The sequence below is a fragment of the Triturus cristatus genome, chromosome 10, assembly GCF_964204655.1.
Source record: "Triturus cristatus chromosome 10, aTriCri1.1, whole genome shotgun sequence".
Taxonomy (NCBI): Eukaryota; Metazoa; Chordata; class Amphibia; order Caudata; family Salamandridae; genus Triturus; species Triturus cristatus.
Genome location: NC_140593.1, coordinates 59,588,689 through 59,609,652, shown reverse-complemented (window position 1 = coordinate 59,609,652; position 20,964 = coordinate 59,588,689). Strand labels below are relative to the sequence as shown.

General features: G+C 46.3%; 1 protein-coding gene across 2 annotated transcripts in view; it reads right to left on the bottom strand.

Moving 5' to 3' along the window:
* Positions 1-20,964, bottom strand: part of PLEKHA8 (pleckstrin homology domain containing A8) — a 141,015-nt gene that overhangs the window by 62,383 nt on the left and 57,668 nt on the right. For both annotated transcript variants that reach the window (XM_085630416.1, XM_085630417.1), the window contains exons 7-8: positions 13,355-13,515; positions 155-338 (exon numbers count right to left, since the gene is read on the bottom strand). In XM_085630416.1, the coding sequence (XP_085486542.1) occupies positions 155-338; positions 13,355-13,515 (345 nt within the window). The remainder of the gene's footprint in view (positions 1-154; positions 339-13,354; positions 13,516-20,964) is intronic.

The window sequence follows — 20,964 nt, the reverse complement described above, 5'->3', positions numbered from 1 at the left end:
GAACAGAGCACGTCAATGGGGTTTCTACTGTTACAAACCTTGAATGAGACTGTATTGTTCCTGCCCCTTGGGGTGTAGGCGGATGGGTGCTCCCTTTGCCTCAACTTACGAAATGCAAGGTTTCCCGGTCCTGTGCATCAAGGGTGAACCTTACCTGTGGCTCATGACGCTGAAGAAGGTCTTCACTTGTGTTCTGTCCTCGCCATGGTCCTGCCCAACCTCTGGCTGGGACGGAGTGCTGGGGTCTTGGAGGGAATCACCATCTGATGGTAGAGAGCGGCCCCCGCTGTCACCGTCGGCTGCACATGGTTTGCACACTGTGTCTGGTGTGTCATCACCTTAAAGACCAGAAACAAGAACGTTTTCTGAATCAGAGCTGCAACATGACCAGAGTCAGCCTTCCTTGCCGGAGCACAGCAGAGGCCGCCCCCCGCACCAGGTCTATCTGATCACAGTTTATCCAATGCCACAACTGTGCAAGTGTACCCACCATCCTCTTCTGCCGCCCACTGACAAAAGGAAGTCCAGGAAACACAGAATCACAACCCATTGGTACCTTTAATAGCCATGCACGCTTCGTTAGGGAACGAAGGCCCTATGCCTGCTACACACTTTAATCAAACCCTAGCAAACGTTTGGTTCAGAATCTAACGAGCAGATCCTACAACTAATCGGACGAGAGGGGAGACACACCATCCATGGATGAACATTGACATACAGGTACATCTTAGGCCTCTGATAGGATAGTCTTGAAAATGTCATACTGCACTGCCAAACATGGCAGAATCCTGTTTTGTGAAAAATCTCTGCGCAGGTCTAACCAGAGGCAGACAGGTCTGTTCATCCACCCCACCTGTGAAAGATAAGCATATATGATGGGTCTCTAATCTTCATAATAAACACCCAGTCGATTATTATAAAGAACTGACATAGCCACTCAACTGTAATATCTTATTACAGTTGAGTTCCGACGTTACAATGCCTGCTGCCAGATCCAGTAGCTGGGGGAAAAGACAGGTCTGGTCATGGGGCATAAATAAAGCAGCTGTTTAAAGAGCCATAACAGAACGGAGATTTTTATGGCAACATGCTTATTTATTTGCACTCCTTAGGTAATTGTAGAAAAGTTAGAATCTTTCTGCATGTTTCTACACATTCTGCGCTACTGTATTTTTAATTTTTTTTTAAAGGACTTGTATTGAACAGATTCGAATATCCTTTTGCAACAAATAAGGAACAACTTTTTTTGAGGTGTTAAATGTTGAACTAGAGGTTCTATTATTATTTTTCATGTTTGCAAACATGCTTTCTTTTTCTTATGAAAGACTTACGCACCAAGGGGCGTATGGCCTGCAGGAGCAACATGGCGGACGCACTTTAGAGGCGCTCCGCTCTGAATCCCCTTAATCTTCCAAATGTATTCGCCCTCGCACGGAACTCACAGAGGGAGGACCCGACAGTAGCCTCTGCATGCTCCGGGGGTCTGTCCTCCGCCTGAGCGACCGGGCTCTGCTGACTGACTTGAGACGGGGTCCGGACCTGGAGTGGCGCTCGAAGGCAGGCAGCTGTGAGGTGCTGCAGCGAGGAGCCGGACGAGGGAGTAGCAGTGACATGCCCCAGAGAAGATTCGAGGTGCAGAGCTGCGTGAGTGGAGACGTTTGCACTAGGGGTGGGCGGAATTTGCAAAATCTACTTTCGCAAATTATCGTGAACATTTTAAAAATTAATCGCAAACAAGCGGAAATATCGCGAAGATGCGGAAGTTTTTTTCCCGCATGTTTGCGAGATTTTCTGCATGGTTGCGGCTCGCCAACTTACCCATGTGGTTGCTCGCGGGCGCGGCCATCTTGTTTTCAGTTGTCTCGCGGTGCATGATCGCGAGAAGAAAGACGTGATCGCGCGACGCATGACGTCACTGCGGGCGCGAACTGTCGCGAGACAGCGCAAATGGCTAAAAACAATACAACATCTCATGGAGAACACGACCGGATCAAGAAAACTTGTCGGCGAACGCAGGGATTCAGGTAAGGCGATCGCGCGCGCGAGAGAATGTATTATTTTACAGCGCGAGCAAGAAACAAATTATCGCCAAGCTGCGTAATGCGGAAATTTTTACATTTTCGCGCTTTCCGCGGAAAGCGAAAATGTAAAATTATCGCAATTTCCGCGAACGGAACGAAATTTTCGCCCAGGCCTAGTTTGCACCCAGCAGCGACGGAGCACCGCAGGAGGAAACCGGTGCGATATGGGAGACGCTGCTACAGAGGCCCATGGCAGCGCACCGCGAAGAAGAGGAAGACGTAGGGTGAGCAACAAAGACCGGAACGAAGTACTAGCAGAGAGGCAACACATGTCCCTCACCGAGTGAGGAGAGCTCATCAATGGCGGGCCCATCAGACATCGCCTCACTAAATTTGTCGAAAGTGACTCCACAGACTTCAGATACTATAATTTGGCTCTACTCTGTCACTTCACATATGCAAATCAGTGATCCATAGCCCCAGACACACCAGTATACTAACCAGGTTAACTAACGCCCTTGAGTAATGCGATACCCAGCAAACACATAGAAATCGTTTAAGTTACTTGTACATTTGGACTTAAACCAACAGCGTAAGCAAGGCACTATACATTGAAACTAGGGGATTACAACTGGGCACACTCTACAGGCCCTGCACCCCCTTTTTCCCTTTCAAACACAGGGAATTAGTGAATAGTACGGGAGGATCTTTTTCCCGCTCAGGTTTGGGCAGCTCTGTCCGTTCATGGAGACCGCCCATTTAGTATACATTTTTTGCCATGTTGGCCTTATTGTCTTAAACCAAGTTACATGGGCATCTAATGGGAGAGCGCCTGGGGCCGCCCAGAGTCACCTACACACATACAGCTTCGCACACATGGGCCGGGAAATGTTCTTAACCCTCGCTCTGTCACAGCTATGACAGACCAACAGATATTCACCTGGAAAGTGCGAGGCCTCCGCACACCATCCCGCCATTATGCGGTATATTCTTACCTTAAGAGGTATAATGCAAGTATCACCTACCTACAGGAAACACACCAATTATTCAACATGCCACAGGAGACGTGGGACTGATATAGTTGCATATGTTAAGTGTCAGAGTAGTGCCAAATTATAGTACGGCATGCAGGTCCGCTCTCAGAGGTCAGTATGCAAGTTATTTCTCGGCCCCCCTGAAGTGCCGCAGGACAGCAAAAGGTTTAAAAAATAATAATAGAACCTTAAACCCCTCACCCCTCTGCCCCCACAAATGCTAGGGGGTCAGGGTATCCCCTAACCTGCCTTCTTAGGTCCTCTTTTTTCCATATACTTTCAGATCAGGGACCAAGTACCCAAGTCCTGTAATAGTCGCCACAACATTTCTTTTCATGTTGTGGCCGGCCAATCAGGGGGCTTTCTCTGAAAAAAAGCACCCAGAGCTTCTCAGAATGCTTGATTTTCAGCCCAACCGTCCAGATATCTATACATTTTGAACTTTAAATTTCCCAAACACTACTGATTTACACAAAATTACAAAAAGCATGTTTTCGGAGTAAAGATCCAGCTTTCTGCCTAATTTGGTGTAATTCCGTTCAGCCGTTTTTGCTGTAGCGTTGTTCAACAATCCCTATGGAAATTGCATGGGGATATTGTGTTTTGGGACACTGCCCCCACCTTTTTTTCCAACCCCCGCTTGAAGGACCACTCCCAAAATATCAAGGAAGGAGCCTGGGTCGATGAACTTTTTGGGGGAAAGTTTTGTGACGATTCGTCAAACAGAGTTAAAGTTATTAGCAAAACAAAAAAAATCTATTTTCTATAGTAACTAGGTCCTAACTAGAACTATACGGTGGCCACCTTATAAAATATATATTTCAAAACTGTGTTTTTAGGTAATATAGATCTATATTTCCTAATGGCAGTCACCAATAGGTAGTTATAGTTAGGACCCAGTTTCCATAAAGCGTTTTTTGTTTTGCCATTAACATTGGTGCCGTTTGACAAACCTTCATGAAATTTCCAAAATTAGTGTACAGCTCACTTCAACTGCCTTCTGAAAAGTTTTGGGGTGATTTGTGAAGCGGGGCCAAGAAAAAGGGAGGGTCCCAAAACGAGTTTTCCCCATGCAATTTCCCATAGGGATTTTGAACACGACTACAGCCCAATCCACTGAACGGAATTACACCAAATTTGGCAGAAAGCTAGATCTTGGTCCAGAAGCAGTGCTTTTGGTAATTTGGTGTAAATGAGTTCAGTTGCTATTAAAGGAAAAAGAAAAATAGATATCTAGGGATGGTAATCCTTCACGGAAGCAACAGATCTCATGGTGAGATCCGATTGGCTGCCAACACTTCAACCAAGAAGAATTGGCAGCCATCTCCCAAGTAAAAATGATAACAAAAACAATAAGGGGGCAGGGTAGGAATTCCCTGACCCTCTAGGCCTGGAGGTGGGATCGCACAGGGACCAAAAATATTTTTTCCAAATGTTTCATATAATTGCAGAGGATCCGCCAATCTACTGCAAAATTTAAACAAAAAACACCAAGTGCAGTCTTCTGCACTTGTTTTTTTCCTAAAGCCCACCAGGTAAGCCAGGCCCCTGGGGGAAATACCTTTTATGTTAAGAGGGTGAACAGCCCCCTCCCAGGCAGGTTTCAGCCCTGGGGACAGCAACCTCCCTAGGGCCTGGCCATCCAAAATGAAGGTGAAGGGGGTACGTCGCCCCGGGGACCGCCACTCCCGTGTCCCAGCGATTAAAAATAAAATGGGGGTGGGTGGGAGGGCACATGGCCCCGCTTCCCGGGCTGATTTCGGCCCTCTTGGGCCCCAACCCTCTTGGCACAGCCATTAAAAAAATGGGGGAGGGAGTGAGAGAGTGGTGCTGCGCAGCCCACCTCCTGGAGCCATTAATGCTCCTGAGGATCTTATCACCCAGGGCCCGGCTCCAGCTATGTCCTGGGGTGCACACTCTTGAGACACAGCAGTTTCCCTGCCCGCATTAGTGCGGGCAGGCAAACCTCGGTTTGCTCTTGTTTGGCAGGAGCAATTTAAAGTTCCCACCAAGTGAGAGCAAACAGTAACTAAGCTCCCAGCAGGCGGGAGGAAGAAAAATGTTCACGCCCACTGGGAGCGGACGTTTCATCTGTTTCCCTGCCCGTTGTGAAGAGCATGGAATGGAGCACAGTCTCTCGGCCTCTCATGCTCATGCTCTTATACCCATGGATCAATGCACATGAGAGCTGAGAGGCTGAGAATGTACTCCCATTCCATGCTCTTATACTCATGAACAATGGAGTCTTGAACCCCTGCTCCAGAAGGTAGAGCAGTATGCTCATAGGCCCACAGACCACTTTGCTCTGAACCGAGAGGAGTTTGTCACTGGCAGAAAGCTCCTGCGCGATTCGCTCGTGGCGGTGCATGAGGTTTATGGGGGTCGTAGTCCACAGGCCTGTTCCTCTTCTTGGAGGCTGCCTGTGTAGAACTACAACCCCTAGAGGGCCTCTAAGTGCCGGCTCTTCTCCCAAGAGAAACAGCAACACAAATTCCAGGTCAGCCAACAGTCTTGGCTTCCATTACCAAAGGCTTGCTTTGTTTTAATAGCATAGGCGCTGGGAGTAGCAGCGTGGGCAATTCACACCCAAAACAACCATGCTGGAGTTCCAAAGGGGAATGAGCAATCAACAAGCCTTTAAATGTTATTTTTATCCTGTGACGTTTGCTGTACATTTAAAGACAGAGGTCAAATGTCAGGCTGTTTCTGACAAAATGATGTTCATTCTTTGAACATGCAGCTTGGCGTTTACTTGTCCTCGACTGCAAAGCGAGAGGATTTTGAAAAGTGAAGTATTTGGCAATCTTGCTGGTGTGAAAGGAAAGACTGTAAGGTGTCATTTATTTCCAAACACACAACAAAATATAAATACCTATCAATGAACTGTATAAATGTTTAAAATGTATTAGCAGTCATGATTGCACAAAATAATTTTTTTTTTTTTAATTACAAGTTTGATGGAAACAAGGATTTTGATAGGATCAGAACAAATCAATTACTTGGTGTTGCGCAAATGGCAAAGATTTGCTGAAACCTAATTCCACACATTATCATTTGTGCGCTATATAGTTGTATCAGTGAAATGTCTGCACAAATAAGTGGCCATTTCAATGGAGAACGTGCGGTCTAGAAATGACAGTGGGCTACCATACCATTCCTTTATATTATATTTGTGATGGCGTGATCCTAAACACACCACAAGCTACATACCAGAGCCATACCACTCTAGCTGAATAGACGAGGCTCATTTTCTACACTTGGCCTTTGTGTTACGCTTGAATTTTTCACAATCCACATAAGTCTAGTTATGCAACATTGATGGCTGCACTCCCACTCTGAAAATTGTTCAAGCACCACAAGAAGTAGTGTTTAACAGGAGAGCGAGAGGCCATAGAAGCCTTTTTCTCCCTCTTCTCCTTTAATGAAGTGCGTCAGAAGACAGACCCACATACTTCAAACCTTTTTTCTTTAGGCTCAAAATATATTTCTGTTCTAAGCACTAAAAGTATGCTTATGTAATTAATAAGCTGAAAATTAGAAAGGGGAATCAGACTGAAAACTTTTTTTAGGACTGCAGAACCTGTCACTGACTTTCTTATAACACCAGAAATGCATAGAGCTCACTATAGAAATTGTAGGAGCTTCATTTGTGCCAGTCAGGACTCATTTTTAGGTCTCGCATGGGCAGCGCATGCGCTGCCTCTACGAGGCATTAAGTAATCGGTATTACTAGTCAAACTCCACCCATGGAGTTTCTCTTTATTTTGTTGCTTGCTATTGGTAAAATCTGCCATTGCTGCTGTTATCTTGCTTATTATTGGTTGGATGGCTGATGCGTCACTTCCGTTTTCCTCCGTTTCTGGAGGAAGCAGCATCGACCAACTACAAATAACCTACGCTGCAGGGCGGTATGTTTTGATGTAGGGACTACTTTTTTTTTTTAAATGGCGCCCTGTTTGTATATTATGCACGCGATTGTCAAGCCAGGCGTTGGTTAGGAACCGGGATTCCTTTCGGCCGCATCACCGCTGGAGAGAGGGGCCACCCAGCAGGACGTCAGCGTCGAGCCGAGAGGTGCGCTCGAAACCTTCTCTGTGCAGCTTCACCAGGAGAATGGTGTCCTGAAGACCGGAGGAGCCCCAGGCCAGTGACAGCCTCGCCTCTTCAACCCCAGGTAATGCTTGCGGCTCTGTACGCACTGGGGAACTGCTTTCTTGTTCACGGACCGGCTCTGTTACTCCGGCGTGGAAACTTTGCACGGGGCATAAAAGGCACAGCATACTTTACATCTATTTCTTGTAGCACCGTTCACCACCAGTTGGAAGTGTTGGCTTTAACATTTTTAGTTCCCGCCCCCCTCCCGTTGGCCGTGTTCTACATCCTCCAGCCCCCTTTCGTGTTGACCGTGTTCCCTTCGTTCCCGCCCCCCCTCCCGCTGTCCATTGACTCGCAGCTTCTGGCGGCTATGGAGGCGCGCACTTTTTATTTTAAGCAGATTCTGTACTGTTACCGCAGACCGCGGGTGCTGGGAAGGTAGGGTTTGCAACGCAGATGGTGGGCAAATGACTGGGTCAGTTGGGGGTAGTGATTCTCTGCGTGAAGGCTAGCAGGATGTTTGTATGGACCCTATAGGTTGAGTAGTGTGAAGGCACCAGGACGGTTTACCTGCCCGTGAGTTAACATTGTTTTTGTTTTGTTCTGCTTACTTAATGTTACTTTTTGGCAGTAGAGCGGTACACGACCGCGCGTCACTTACATATATTAATGTTCCTGCCACAGTTCTTTTGCACATAGGCTGCCCATAAGGAGAGCACGCGGCTCTTTGGTCCCCCAGTCTGTTAGGAAACAAGCAACTTAACAACCAGTCCTCGCAGGTCCGCAGCAGGTCAGTGCTTTTAAACGAGTAGGCTTTTTGCAATTAGCAGTTGCTGTAAATCTTCCTCGGAGGTGCTGCAAGACTGTTTCACCATAAAAAGGTGAATTCCAAAACGTGCGTTAATATTATGGATGCTGGTGGTGGCTGATTGAGCATTTGCATATCTGAAAAATATGGTGCTGGTGGGGAGTTGCCTGAAATAATGTTGGCATGGGTGATCGACTGATTTGTTGGTGCTTAACACCATTGTCAGCAAAGTAGGTTCTTGTCTTTTTACTCTCATGAAGGGGATTTTTCCGCCTCCCGAGTCCCCCCATAATGCAGTTACTTGTGTAGAATGATGTGCAGAACTCTGGACCCTGCTGCACCCATCTGCTCTGAAAGACTAAGCTACCAAAGCTCGGGCGCTTTCCATCAATAGTGTCAGTTAATGATTCTAAATATACATGGGCCTCCGGTCTTCAAATTCTAGCCGGGGAACTGGCTTTTTTCCCTTGGTAGTTTCCAGGCTTCCTACTGATGGCTCCTAGATTAACAATGCCATGAAGCATATGAATGAAAGATCTAAATACCTGAACAGCCCTTATGTGCCAACTCAGCAGTAGAACAATAACTTTTAAATGTTTTGCAGTACTGTTTTAAAGTGAAAAGATGTATTCGTTTTCTGTGGAAGTGGATTTCTGCAGCAAATCTATGCACCCTACGGTACACCTCCAGTTCCCCACAGGCAGTCTGAAAATAATATTCAGCCACTGTATGTCAAGGCTCACACGGGGCCTATTAATCAATCACAAATCAATGGCTGCTTGTGATGCAGTGGGCCACAGTCTAACTCTGCAAACTGACAATGGGGTGGAATGTTAATTTCGTGCCATTATTCCCGCTCTGTCTGCAGCTAATACTGCACAATAGTCTACGTTTCATCATGTGATATTTACACCCGTGAGAGGTGCTGTGGTAGCCGAAGTTCCATTTTTTTAAATAGCAGTATGCAGAAGATTTTGATCCCTGAACTCAAATGTGAGTCGTCATGCCTGCATGTTAAGGGAGGTTGACTGGTGTTGCACGTGTTGCTATTCTATTTGCAATATCTCTACATGTATTTGCAGTAACAGGAATGGATTTAATAAATAATGAAACATTTTTATTGGTTGCATTCTCTCAAAACTGATTCTAGGTAAGAAATACCTTTTGCATTATGTGTAATAAAACATAGAGGGAGCTACTTAAATCGTTGTGAGAAGCTCACTCTATGCAGAGGGCAGTGGTAACCCAGTATGCATGATTACTCCCAATTAATGAGCTGTTTGCTGACTGTAATCTAGAATACTCAAAGTCCAACTACCTCTTGTCAGAAACCTTAATTATTGTGCTGAATCCTTACCTAGAATACTGGAAACCCACAAGTCCCTTACTTAAAAAAATACCTTTTTAGACCTCGCCAAAAGACAGCTTTAGATGTCTGTGCTCGAAAACCTATCGTCTGCAAAACAATTTAGAGACTGAGGTTCGCCTAAGCCCCTTGCTTGTGATTCAATGGCTTTCTTGTTTTTCTCAGCTTCCAATTCGTCATTGAATGGCTTGCCTCCCTATTCTTGTCTTTGTCCTGCCTGAGGAGCATTACATGTTCACCATATTTTGGCTGGCTGAGCAGGTATATCTTTCCTCTGATGATGTCAGTGCCTTACACTGCTGTTTAGGAGGGGCAAATTAGTTTTAGTTATGGGTTTGCAAAACCAGCAAGCAGTGTTTACGCACCGCTTCTAGGTTTTGTAAACACATAAATAAAAAGCATTGTCATTTACAATGCCAATAGCTCAAACTCTTGCAAATGAGAGACCTATTGCATTGCAAATGCTTGTTAATATTTAATATTTATATTACTCTTCCCCTTTATGGAGCAAAACTACCAATTGTCATAATTTTATCTCACTTGCTTTTACTTAATCAACTGCATTACTTTTTAGTCCAAGTTTGCAAACATGTGGAACAAATCAGGGGCACCACACTGGACAAAACATGTTTGTTGTTATTTCAACTGTCCAGAAGGGAGGGGAGAGAAAAAGGAAAGCAGAAGGATGAAACCGTAAAAAGGGCCAAATGGAGGGGCGTGATAGAGATAATTAGACAAATAGGAAGAGGCGTTACAGGTGAAAAAGGGAAAGAGAAAAAATTGAATAGAAAGGTGGATGAGAGCTTGGCAGAGAGACAAATGTGAGATTGGAAGAGAAGGATCGGGCAAGACACAGACGGGGAGATGAGAGAAGAAGGGGTAGCAGTAAATAGGAAGGAAGCAGGCAGGAGAGAGGTGAAAAGAAAGGGAGGGTAAGACAAAAGGAGAAGGGAGACAGGTGGAGGAAAGATGAAAGGGGGAGATTAGAGGAAGGGAGTGCTAATAGAAGGGAGTGAAAAGAGAAAAGGTAGAAAATATGAAAGGATAACCCTTTTATAGGGAAGCGGTCTCGCTCTCAACCATTCTGGATGCAGGTTCAAGTGGGGGGGGTATTATATTTTTGGGCTACTCCCCTGCTCATGGATCGATGCACGTGCAAGCTGAGAGGTCGAGAGACTGACTCTACTCCTGAAGTCTGGAGATAAGGCGGCACATCTTTCGGACACTGTTTAGGTCTCAGTTAGACAGCGTCTGTGCAGTCTCGAAGAGACTGTTGTATTCAATATGTGGGCTTCAACCCGCCCATATGCTCCCCATTTGCTGGCTCTATCGTCGCTCTCCTATTCTTTCTCCCCATTTATCCATGCCATGCATGGGTCAGCCCTCTTTCTGTGTTTAGCCCTCTCCGATAGCATGGACCAATTACAACTATCCATCCACTGCTCCTATCTAAGGAACAGTTTTAGGAACTGCTTTTTTTTTTTGATTAAGGGCACTTCACATGAGCGCTCATGTTTTCACTCGCTCCGATCTGTAAACCGGCCTGTAAAACTTGTTCTCATCTTGTCACATTTACTGTGCTGTTTTCCGAGGGCGTCTGTTTACTTCTCTTTTTCTGACTCCTAAGTGGCTAATGTCCCGGTGTTGCTTGTTTTAATTCACTTTGACTGCTAACTGGTGTAATTTTAGTGTCCTCTCCCACATGCAACTGCTAACAATGAGCTTCTTCCGCTTCTGTAGTTAATACACCCCACAGTCCCATGTGTTCAGGTGTAAAACTTGTCCAGCCCCCTGCGTGCAGCTGTTAGTGGTGTCACTACCGTTATTTGTACCCCCCTTGCGTTCATGAGGTTAAGTGGCTCATCTCCAGTGTGCAGCTGCTCTCCTTTTGCCCCTACCTCTCTCCTATGCTGGATGCGTCCAAGCCCCAATAGCAGCAGCGCCTCGTCCTCCCTGCTGCCTATGAGCAGGAAAGGCTACTGTGACCCAGAGCACTCTATTGAGTAAGTATTTGTAAGTGGCTGGCTGTTACTGTCCCTTCCCGTGCTTGGTTACCTAACCCTCCCCAGTCTAAAAACAGAATATGCTGTGTTCCCGGCACTTCTCTCTCTCACAAAAACATGCAAGTGTGTGTTTTTGGGAATGGGGGGGGGAATCATGCAGATAGTGCTCCCGCTTTGCGTAAAACCGGTCACCATTTTAACAACAAATTGCAGTGCTGTTCCGGGTGAAGTTGGTTAGCGACGCTCGTTATGCTCAATATCTCAAAAACAAGTATTTTTAAAAAGCTTTTTAAATTGACATATTTAGTTTTGGTGGCAGTACCTGTTTTAATGGTACTAAAACACCCCCGTCCCACACGGACACCCATATCAAGAAAACCCACAATGGAGTTTTTAAAGGAACCGTTGCACGTGGAGTTTAATTTTCTTCTCCTTCTCCCCCCACTGCCATCCATTCCACCCTCTGTCCGTTTTTACCCCCGCCCATTTTGCTCCCCCTCAACTATCGTCCCCCATGCTTTCTAGGTCTCGCCTAGCGCAGCGCGCATGCGCTGCCCTAGGAGAGGGCTCTTGGAATCACTTCAGACTTCCAAGAGCCTTTTCCGTGTGGGTGTGCCTCCTCCCACACATCCCATTGGCCTTTGCGTGTGGCTTTCAATAATTGAACGCACACAAATGACCAAAGACGGGTGCATGTCTCGTCTTCCCTCAACACGTGTTGCTCCCGGGAAGAGTGAAAATTGTATAAACCCGGGAAGAGTGGAAATTGTATAAAAAAAAGAAAAGTACAGTGCTGTTCTCCGAGAAAAATACAATATCCTAGGGAGGGAATGTAGAACATAGTAGTGTTCGGCGTGTTGTTTTAGGTAACAAATGATAATGATGAAGACTAGGGTGCCGGACTGCTTTAAAAAAAAAAAAAAAAAAAAGCCAGTGAGTGGAGCACCCGCGTGCGCGTGCTGTAAGGAATGCAGCTGCCATCGTGCCCGCCGCTGCACGCAAAAGTGAAAGCTAATTAGAAACCTGATCCAGAACAGATGGCTCCCTGCGCGCTCCCGAGACCCATATGCCCTGGGAGGGAAAGTTTTGAGGAAAGGCGGGACATGCACCCGTCTTTGGCCATTTGCGTGCTTTCAATTATTCAAAGCCACACGCAAAGGCCAATGAGATGTGTGGGAGGAGGCACACCCACACAGAGAAGGCTCTTGGAAGTCTGAAGTGATTCCAAGAGCCCTCTCCAGCGCATGCACACTGCGCTAGGCGAGATCTAATGACAAGAAACGGTCAGGGCTGGCCACTTCATAGCGCTTTTTTTTTTTAACCATCCTGTTTACTCTTGTGCAATATATTTTTTGCATACAGGGGCTAAAAACGGATTATTTGTACCCGATTCATCAGCTTTGTCCAATTAGACTGGGAAACGAGGGATAACTTATTCTACGCTAAAACTCTGTATTACTGCATCTTTGCAATGGACAAAAGATGTCCATTGTAAACACTTTTGACTTCGTCAGTATCAAAGTCTGGGGGACTTTGATAACCGCCTTTTCAAACAAGGGATGTTTCATTTTCATCCTTTTTACGGTTGCAGAATCCAAGATATTTGCTTCAATGTAAACGTTTTACGGACGGCTGCTGCAGAAATTACACACGGGCTTGGAAACAGACTAGACCCAACTGCTGGCAATAGTAATAATAGTAGTAATAATACTAATGAAGGATTGCAGCTTCGACACCTGGTAAATTAAAGTGCCATTCCTAACAGCTGTGGGACAGAAGATTAGTTTATAAGCAAATCCCTTGAAAAGGTCGAAGCCTCTAAAGAGTTGCTGGGGCTGGAGAAGAGGCAGTCGCATCTAACTCTCCCTTCTGGAAGGTCAGGGACAGTCTTTGACGTGTGAGGCTGACTGACTGACTCTGACCTGGCCCTTCCTGCCTTCATTATACTCTGAACTTTGTGTGATCATTTCCCTCTGTGCAAGAACAGCCCTGCTCATGCAGTTCACCATCGAGTGAAGTTCCCTTACCGGTCGCCTTCTCTTGCAGGTTTCGGGGTGCTGGGGCCTCGTCGCTTCTCTCTGGGCCCAGGGAACGGGCTTGCGCGTCGTTGGGGATCACAGTGACCTCCCTGAAGATCCTGCTCGGGATCCCGGGCCCGTTCTCACAATTATTGTTCAACTCGGCGAGCCTGTGAAAGATCAGAAGTCAGAGTGACAAACCTGCTGCCTACCAAGCTAAACCTGGCGTAAGGACCCCAAACTCCTTCCCTAGCATGTGCACCCCACACAACTCCCGCCCTCATCGAACGAGTGCTTGGAGAAGCACACATTAAACCACAATGATAAAAAGATACTGGTGAGCAGCGTGAACAGACACAGGGGAGTAACCATAGTGCACGAGCAAAGACTGAGCTGGAGACCAGACAGAATCTGTGGTTCAGACACAGAAAGGGACAGGTGTGTGGCACCACTTGACCCCCCATATCCATTTGTGATATGAAAGGGTTAACCTCACACAGGAGTGACTATAGAGCAAGAGCAAAGACAGAGCTGGAGGCCAGACAGAATCTGTGGTGCATGCAGACAAGGAAAGGGTCAAGTGTGAAGCACCACATGTGCCCTCCATATCCATGTGTGATATGAGAGGGTTATCTTCACACATGAATAACCATAGTGCAACAGCAAAGACAGAGCTGGAGACCAGACAGAAACTGTGGTTCAGACAAGGAAAGGGTCAGGTTTGTGGCACCACGTGACCCCCATAGCCATCTGAGACATGAAAGATTTAACTTCACACATGAGTAACCATAGTGCAACAGCAAAGACAGAGCTGGTTACCAGGCACAATCTGTGGGGCAGACACAGAAAGGGACAGGTGTGGAGCACCACATGTGCCCTCCAAATCCATGTGTGATATGAAAGGGTTAACACAGGAGCAACCATAGTGCAAGAGAAAAGACAGAGCTGGAGACCAGGTGGTAGGTCTGGTGCGGACAGGCCACATGGCAGGTTTGCAACGCCATGTGTGCCCTCCATACCTGGGACAGGATTAACCTCACACATGCTGCCCCTGGGGACAGACTGCCCGCCGCCCTCTTTCCAGGAGGTGCTGCGGTGGTTTCTTTACAAAAGACAAAATGTGATTTGGTAACTTGTTACCGAATCACATTTTGCTTTTGCGATTCGGTAATAGGAAAGGGCGTTTAGGGTGTCTCTTCCTAATACTAAATAGCACTGGTATGTGTGAATGTTTTGCAAACAGAATGCAGTCGCAAAGCATTCATAATTTACCGACTCCGTAGAGGAACCTGTCACCCATTCGGCAAATGGGAAGGGGCCCCAAGGGACTCCTTCTCTTTTGTGAATGAATGAAAACACTTTTTAGGAGCAGGCAGCGTTCTTATGGACCACCGCCTGCTCCTATAAAATGAATAGAAAACTTTTCATTTTGTAATGCAGCCCATTTTCTTTAAAGGAAAACTAAATATTATATATCGATCACAGACATGGTGTTCTGCTGACCCTAGCAGGCCACCATCCCTGTGATTGTAGCCATTCCAATGGGACGCAAATTGCGACTTGTCTCATGAATACTGATGAGGGGGGTCCATTTGCGACCCATTTAGGAATCGCTAAAGGTGTCCCAGACATATCAGTACATTTGATTTTGCGAGTCTCTAATTGCGAGTCGCAAAAAATTGCAATTAGAGAATCAAGTGGCCCTTTATCTAGCCCAAACCCTGCAACTGACCAAAGTCCATTTCATTTGGGTGCTGTGTCTCAAAGTAGGAACTCGCAGGAAAAGGCTGCATGACACCAAGACGAGTGCAAAGCTCCTGGACCACGTGCTGCCTCCTGCACACCGCAGCCAATGAGCTGCAGGCAGCAGGACAAGCAAGGACGAGTGCCTGCTTGGAAAAAAAGAACTCTATTCTTTCCATGGAGGAACGGCTAATGGCGGCCTACCAAGGAGAGGCCTTCCAGGCCGGGCCGTCTTTTAAACGCCCCTGCACTCCAGACTTTGTAGCTGAGAAACTGTTTATACCAGGCATGGCAAAGGTGACTGTTGTTGTACCACAAAGTGCGGTCAAACTATCGATCTGCATAATTATTGTGACAATAACATAAACTTCGAAATATTGCCAAGGTGGAGTTACTTGTAAATCTAAACTTTGACAAAATGTTTGTAGTTTAACTTATAGACATGATATACATGTAGGGACGTTAGTTATCTGGCAACATCCTGACATGCAACAGGGGTGCCACTACACCAAACCTTTGGTGGGGCCAACACTTTGAACAGTGGTGATGGAGCCATATAAACACCCGGGGTCAAAATAGCTTGTGTGGGCTCCCTTTGCTGTTGGAGGGCACGATAAATAACCTGAGAAGCATGATCAGGCCACCATGAGTTACTTTCAACCACCCTCAGAGACCCTCTACTACCACTAAAACATACTTAGCCAGCCCTTTGCAAAATCTCTTGGACCGAACAATCAGCCATTCACTTATGTCACTCAACCTTCAATGATTTTCATCTTAGTCATCCTCACTCAAAAGCTCCAGCAACACACAAGGCCAGTTTGCTGTGGTGAACGGCACAGAGACTCAGCAACATCCTGTATTACAAATCTATAATTTTCTGCTCTGTGTAGCGCTTCCTACTGCAGATTTTGCACCACTGTAAGAGACAAATGTTCATCTGTGGATACAAATATGAGACACACCAGCTGGAATTCAGTACAAGTTACATATAGAAGTCTTCGGAGCGCACAATGCCAGCCCCTATACACACATGCACCCGGCTTCATATGACCTGAACTGAGCACAATGTGCACTAGGGTGCTGCAAGTCAGAATTTGTACTGGAAAACTTATATATTCCATACTAGATATAGCAAGGTCACATTTGCACCACAGTGCAGGGCTGATGGTTAAGCAAAGCAGGCATAATTTGCACCATAATTGTACTGTCACTTGATCCTTTATCGCATCTTGCTCAAGTCAATCAATCAAAATCTTTATTCGGTTCCAAGAACCATAAAAGTTCACAAATACATTTTGCTAAAATAAATGTACATATCGTGGTTACAGAGGCATGGATAAAAACTATCAGTAAAAAGAGGAACGATATGGGATTCAAACCAGTTTAAAAAGCAACATAGAATACCCCAAACATGAGTCTCTAATGCCATCCATACTATTTCATCCCTTTAGATTGGCTTATGTAAGAGGGTGACAAAGGTTTTTAGTTAAGTCACAATAGCTCATAGCGTTTTCTTACAGACATCGCAGTTCTTATAAAATTCGAGATAGCTATACAAATAGATGTAGTAGTGAAGGATTGTAGGAAATTAAAGCCAACAATATAGTTACATGGCCATATGTCCCTTAAAAGTGGGGTTAAAAATTTCCCCCTTGACTCTTTATAAAGAGGACAGAACAAAATAAAGTGCAACGTGCTCTGAGCGGTCACATTGTCACACGGACAAGGTGGTAAACTGTCGACCCAGCCCGATTGTTTTGGGAAAGCCACCAAAAAGTGCAATGTGCTTAACCGGAAACCTGGTCAGATAAAAGAGTGTTTGAACATTGATGGTAAAAGTTAGGTAAAATTTGTGTTCACCAGGAAGTGAACTTGAGGTGCCTAATGCTGCCATTTGTACACGATACCAATGTGCCCTAGCATAAAATGCCTCTTTTATAACATTCTTTGCATTGACAACAATATTTGTAGGATTCTCATAGAAGTGCCCCAACCCTAACACATGTAATCTACCCTTCAGGAAACGGAGCCAGTGGATAGACAATGCGTTGTCTAGATCAATGCAATCTTTGATAACGTCCCTTGAGAACATTAAGGTCTCAGATAACCAGATCTCAGCCCGTAAGAGCAATGGGGCGATACCAATTCGATCATCCAGATAAGTCAACCCTAGATCCTGGTGGCAGAAGGCTGTAGGGGCACTATTTGGGACCAACAACAGTCTCTTCATACATTTATTTTCCAGAACCTGCAGGTGACAGGTTTTATGGTAGCCCCAGACCCCCATCCCATAGCCTGCCACGGGGAAACATTTCGCTTTGTATAGGCTAACAAGTTCCGTCACTGGTTTGTGGCCTAACTTATGGGCAAAGCGAAACAGCCCCTCCACATTCCGACTCGTATGTTGTACCCTAGCTGTGATGAGGTGGTCCCAATTCAAAGTATCATTAAAAATGCTCCCTAAGTACGTTAAATTATTTAACTTATCAATGGTTTCGCCCCAAACCTCAAATTTCCTTGATTCCGTAGCTTTAGGGCCACACACCATAACATAAGATTTAATAAAATTTACTTTTAAGTCCAACGCTGACATAAAATCAGTAAAAGCGTTCAAAGACTTTTGGAGGCTATTGGCTGTCAAAGCCATTAAAACAGTATCTTCAGCGTAGGATAACATTGGGATGGCCTTGCCTCCTATTTTTGGGAAATCAAGTTCCTTGGCTATTAAAAAAGCCTCTACACCATTTGTGTACAATAAAAACAAGAATGGAGCTAAAATACAACCCTGTCGAACACCTTCCGTGGAGACAATGGGCCCAGTCTTCTCCCCCCTAGGTCCATAACGAATGGCGACCGTTGTGGAAGTGTGTAGTCTACGCAGGAGGGATACCAAAGCTTCTTCAAAGCCCATTTGCGCCCACAACTTGTCCCGGTTAACCGTGTCAAAAGCACTGGAAAAGTCCATGAAGGCCAGATGGATAGAACCTCTCCTGGCCCTCATGTACTTGCCCACAATGACATCTTGCTCAAGTCTTTATTCTTCACGTAAAAGAAGGGCAGTAATTTTTCACATAGGGCACTTTTGCATGAAAGGTGGTAAATTCAGACATCTTTTACCCAATGCCAAAATGCAATAAATAATTTTTTTCAGTTTACATTTAACGAGTGCAACATGCTATTAATGTCCTTACAGCACAATGGGGCAGATGTAGTGATACTTTGAGCTGGTTTGCATCCCCTTTGCAATGTAAACCTGGCACGAAGTGTAGAAGTAGGATTTATTTTCCAGCGCCAAACTAGTTTAGTGTTGGAATGTAGGCTCAAAGTGGTGCAAAGTAGCGATATATTGGTGCTACTTTGCGACAAGGGGGCATACCAAGGGCGGTACAAGGGTGTCCCTATAGACCCACTCATGGTTGAAATGCAAAGCACCATCTACTAAAAATGGCACATAGGTTTTTAAATCAAAAACATATGCGTCCTTGAGGTAGTCGTAACACTGAAGAAAAGATTTCTGTATACATTTTCAATTTTGCACGTTCAGCCCACATACAAAGTTACCAAAGTTTAAAACTAGGTCTAAGTGCAGTCTTTGGTACTTGAAGCATAACCTCCCAATACAAAACGTATGCTAGACATCATGTATACAGCATTGCACAATTGTTCAAGGGTGTGCGTAGAGCAAGGCAGCCTCACGTGTAACAGTGCACGGGGAGAGCGATACAGCGCCATATCTTAATCGATTGCTTCTGCGCTGCATCCTCCCTTTCAAGCAACGCATAAAACTTGATCATTTTGCTGCATGAAAAATTACTCAATTTTGCCCTAAGAGAATAAAGCAAATCACTATAAAGATGTGTGTCCCAATTTAATACATCAGACTAATTTCATGAACATTTTCTTCAAAGGCAAAATTCTTCTGCCAGTGCAAGGTCTCTTTTTTTTAGGTCTCGCCTAGCGACGCAGCGCATGGGCGCTGCTCGCCTTGGCGAGATCTATTGTTGTCGGTTTCTTGGCCGGAGGGGGACAGGACATGTGCACGCCTGGACAGCCGATGTGCACGTTCACGGTGTCTCTCAGAGCTTCGGCCCGGACAGCCGATGTGCACACTCACGGCGTTTCTCTGAGCTTCAGCCCGGACAGGCCATGTGCACGCTCACACCGTGTCAAGCTCCATCACTCTGCTGGTGCGAGGTCAAGGAGCCGTGGGGTGAATGTGGTGGAACAGTAACCTCAGGCCACGGCGAGGGAATTAGGGAGTCCGGGAGGCACCCCCTCTACTTTCCCGTAGCTGCTGAGTTTGGCGATGCTACTGGTAAGGAGAAGGGGGAGGCTGCGCCATATGGCCCATCGGGATGACTCTGGGTGTGGCCAGAGTACGGGTCGATGGTGGGGTAGCTCCCAGACTCCCTAATTCTGTGCGTTCCTGGGGAGGAAGCGGGCGGCCTAAGGAGTGCAGGTCGCGGCACTTACTTCATTCTGCTGCTGCCGCCCCATCTCCTATCTGCACGTCACTGCCCCCGGGCCGCGACACGTGGGGAGAGATCCGGGAGATCCCAGGGGTGCCACGGTCAGCTCCGGCAGGTGCCTAGGTTCCTCGTTTAGATGGGCCACCGAGCCCCCGCCACACAGTCACTCGCCTGCTCCAGAAGACGACAGAGCCCGTGTTGGGGGTAGGCCTTGTGCCAGTGTGCCGCCTCACTATTCCTCCGGGTGCTCCGCTTGGAACTCCTGGATGATCGCCTCTGGCTTCGGAGCCTGGTGCTCCTCCCCCATGGATTTTGCTAAACGAGGGATGCTTTCGGTGGTGCTGTAGGCCAGGCGGGGACAGTGCTCTGGCGAGGCATGTCCGCTCACGCTGCCATCATGGCCACGCCTCCTGTGGTTTCAAAATCACAAAATTTGCGGCTCCCCGCAAGTCATGTTGCAGTTCTCCCTGTTCCAGTTCTCCATGTTCCAGCGCTTCCATGCATATGCCTTACAATGGTGTGGTGAGGCATGAAGCGCACCTCTCAAAGAATTCCAGTGGATAGCTTTTGGGGCCAGGTGTTTTTGCTGTGGGGAGTGATTGGATGGCTGCTAATCATTCGGCCACCATGAGCGGTTCTTCAAGACTTTGTCTGTGTCACTGAGATTTGGTAAGATCAAGTCTGCTACGATTGGGTGTGATCATTTGTGTGCTTCTCCACATATAGGTGCTGATAGTAGGCTTCAAATTCCTGTGCTATCTATTGGTGATCAGTGATAGTGTGTTGCATGAATTGTGTGATGCTGGGAGTAGGTGCAGGGCTTGTTCCCTGTTGGCTAACCAGTGCAGCAGTTATCTTGCTTTATCTCCAACTCCATAAGTTATACGGTACTTTGCAGCGGCTTCCATCCACTGGTGGCGATGCGTCATCCTCATCTTTTCTATTTTGTGTCTAGTTTGGTCGTCTGCTGTTACCTCTAACTTCCCTTTAGCCTCCACCATGTCGCGTTATAGCTCTACTATTTCGCTAAGTATTTTGTGTTCAGCTACTGTCTGTTAGGATATTGCCTGCCCTCTCAGGACTGTTTTCAGCTCCTCCCAGAGGGTGACTGAACTCTTAACGGAGTCCTTGTTAATGTCTAGCTATTTCCCGATGTGGAGTTGTCAGCGAAGGAAGCGTCTCGCAGCCACCAGGTGTTTAGCCTCCAGAGTCCGAATTGCCCTTGGCCTGGTTGTTTTTTGAGCGTTATTGTAGCTTGGTCAGAAAGGTTTCTCTAAATTATGCACGCCGAGGCCAGCGCAGGGTGCCGCGGAGGGCAAGAATATATGTACTTCTTGTTGATGGCAAAATCCACTAACCGGAGAGAATATTTTATCTCTAATTTGACAGAAAAACAGTATTGAG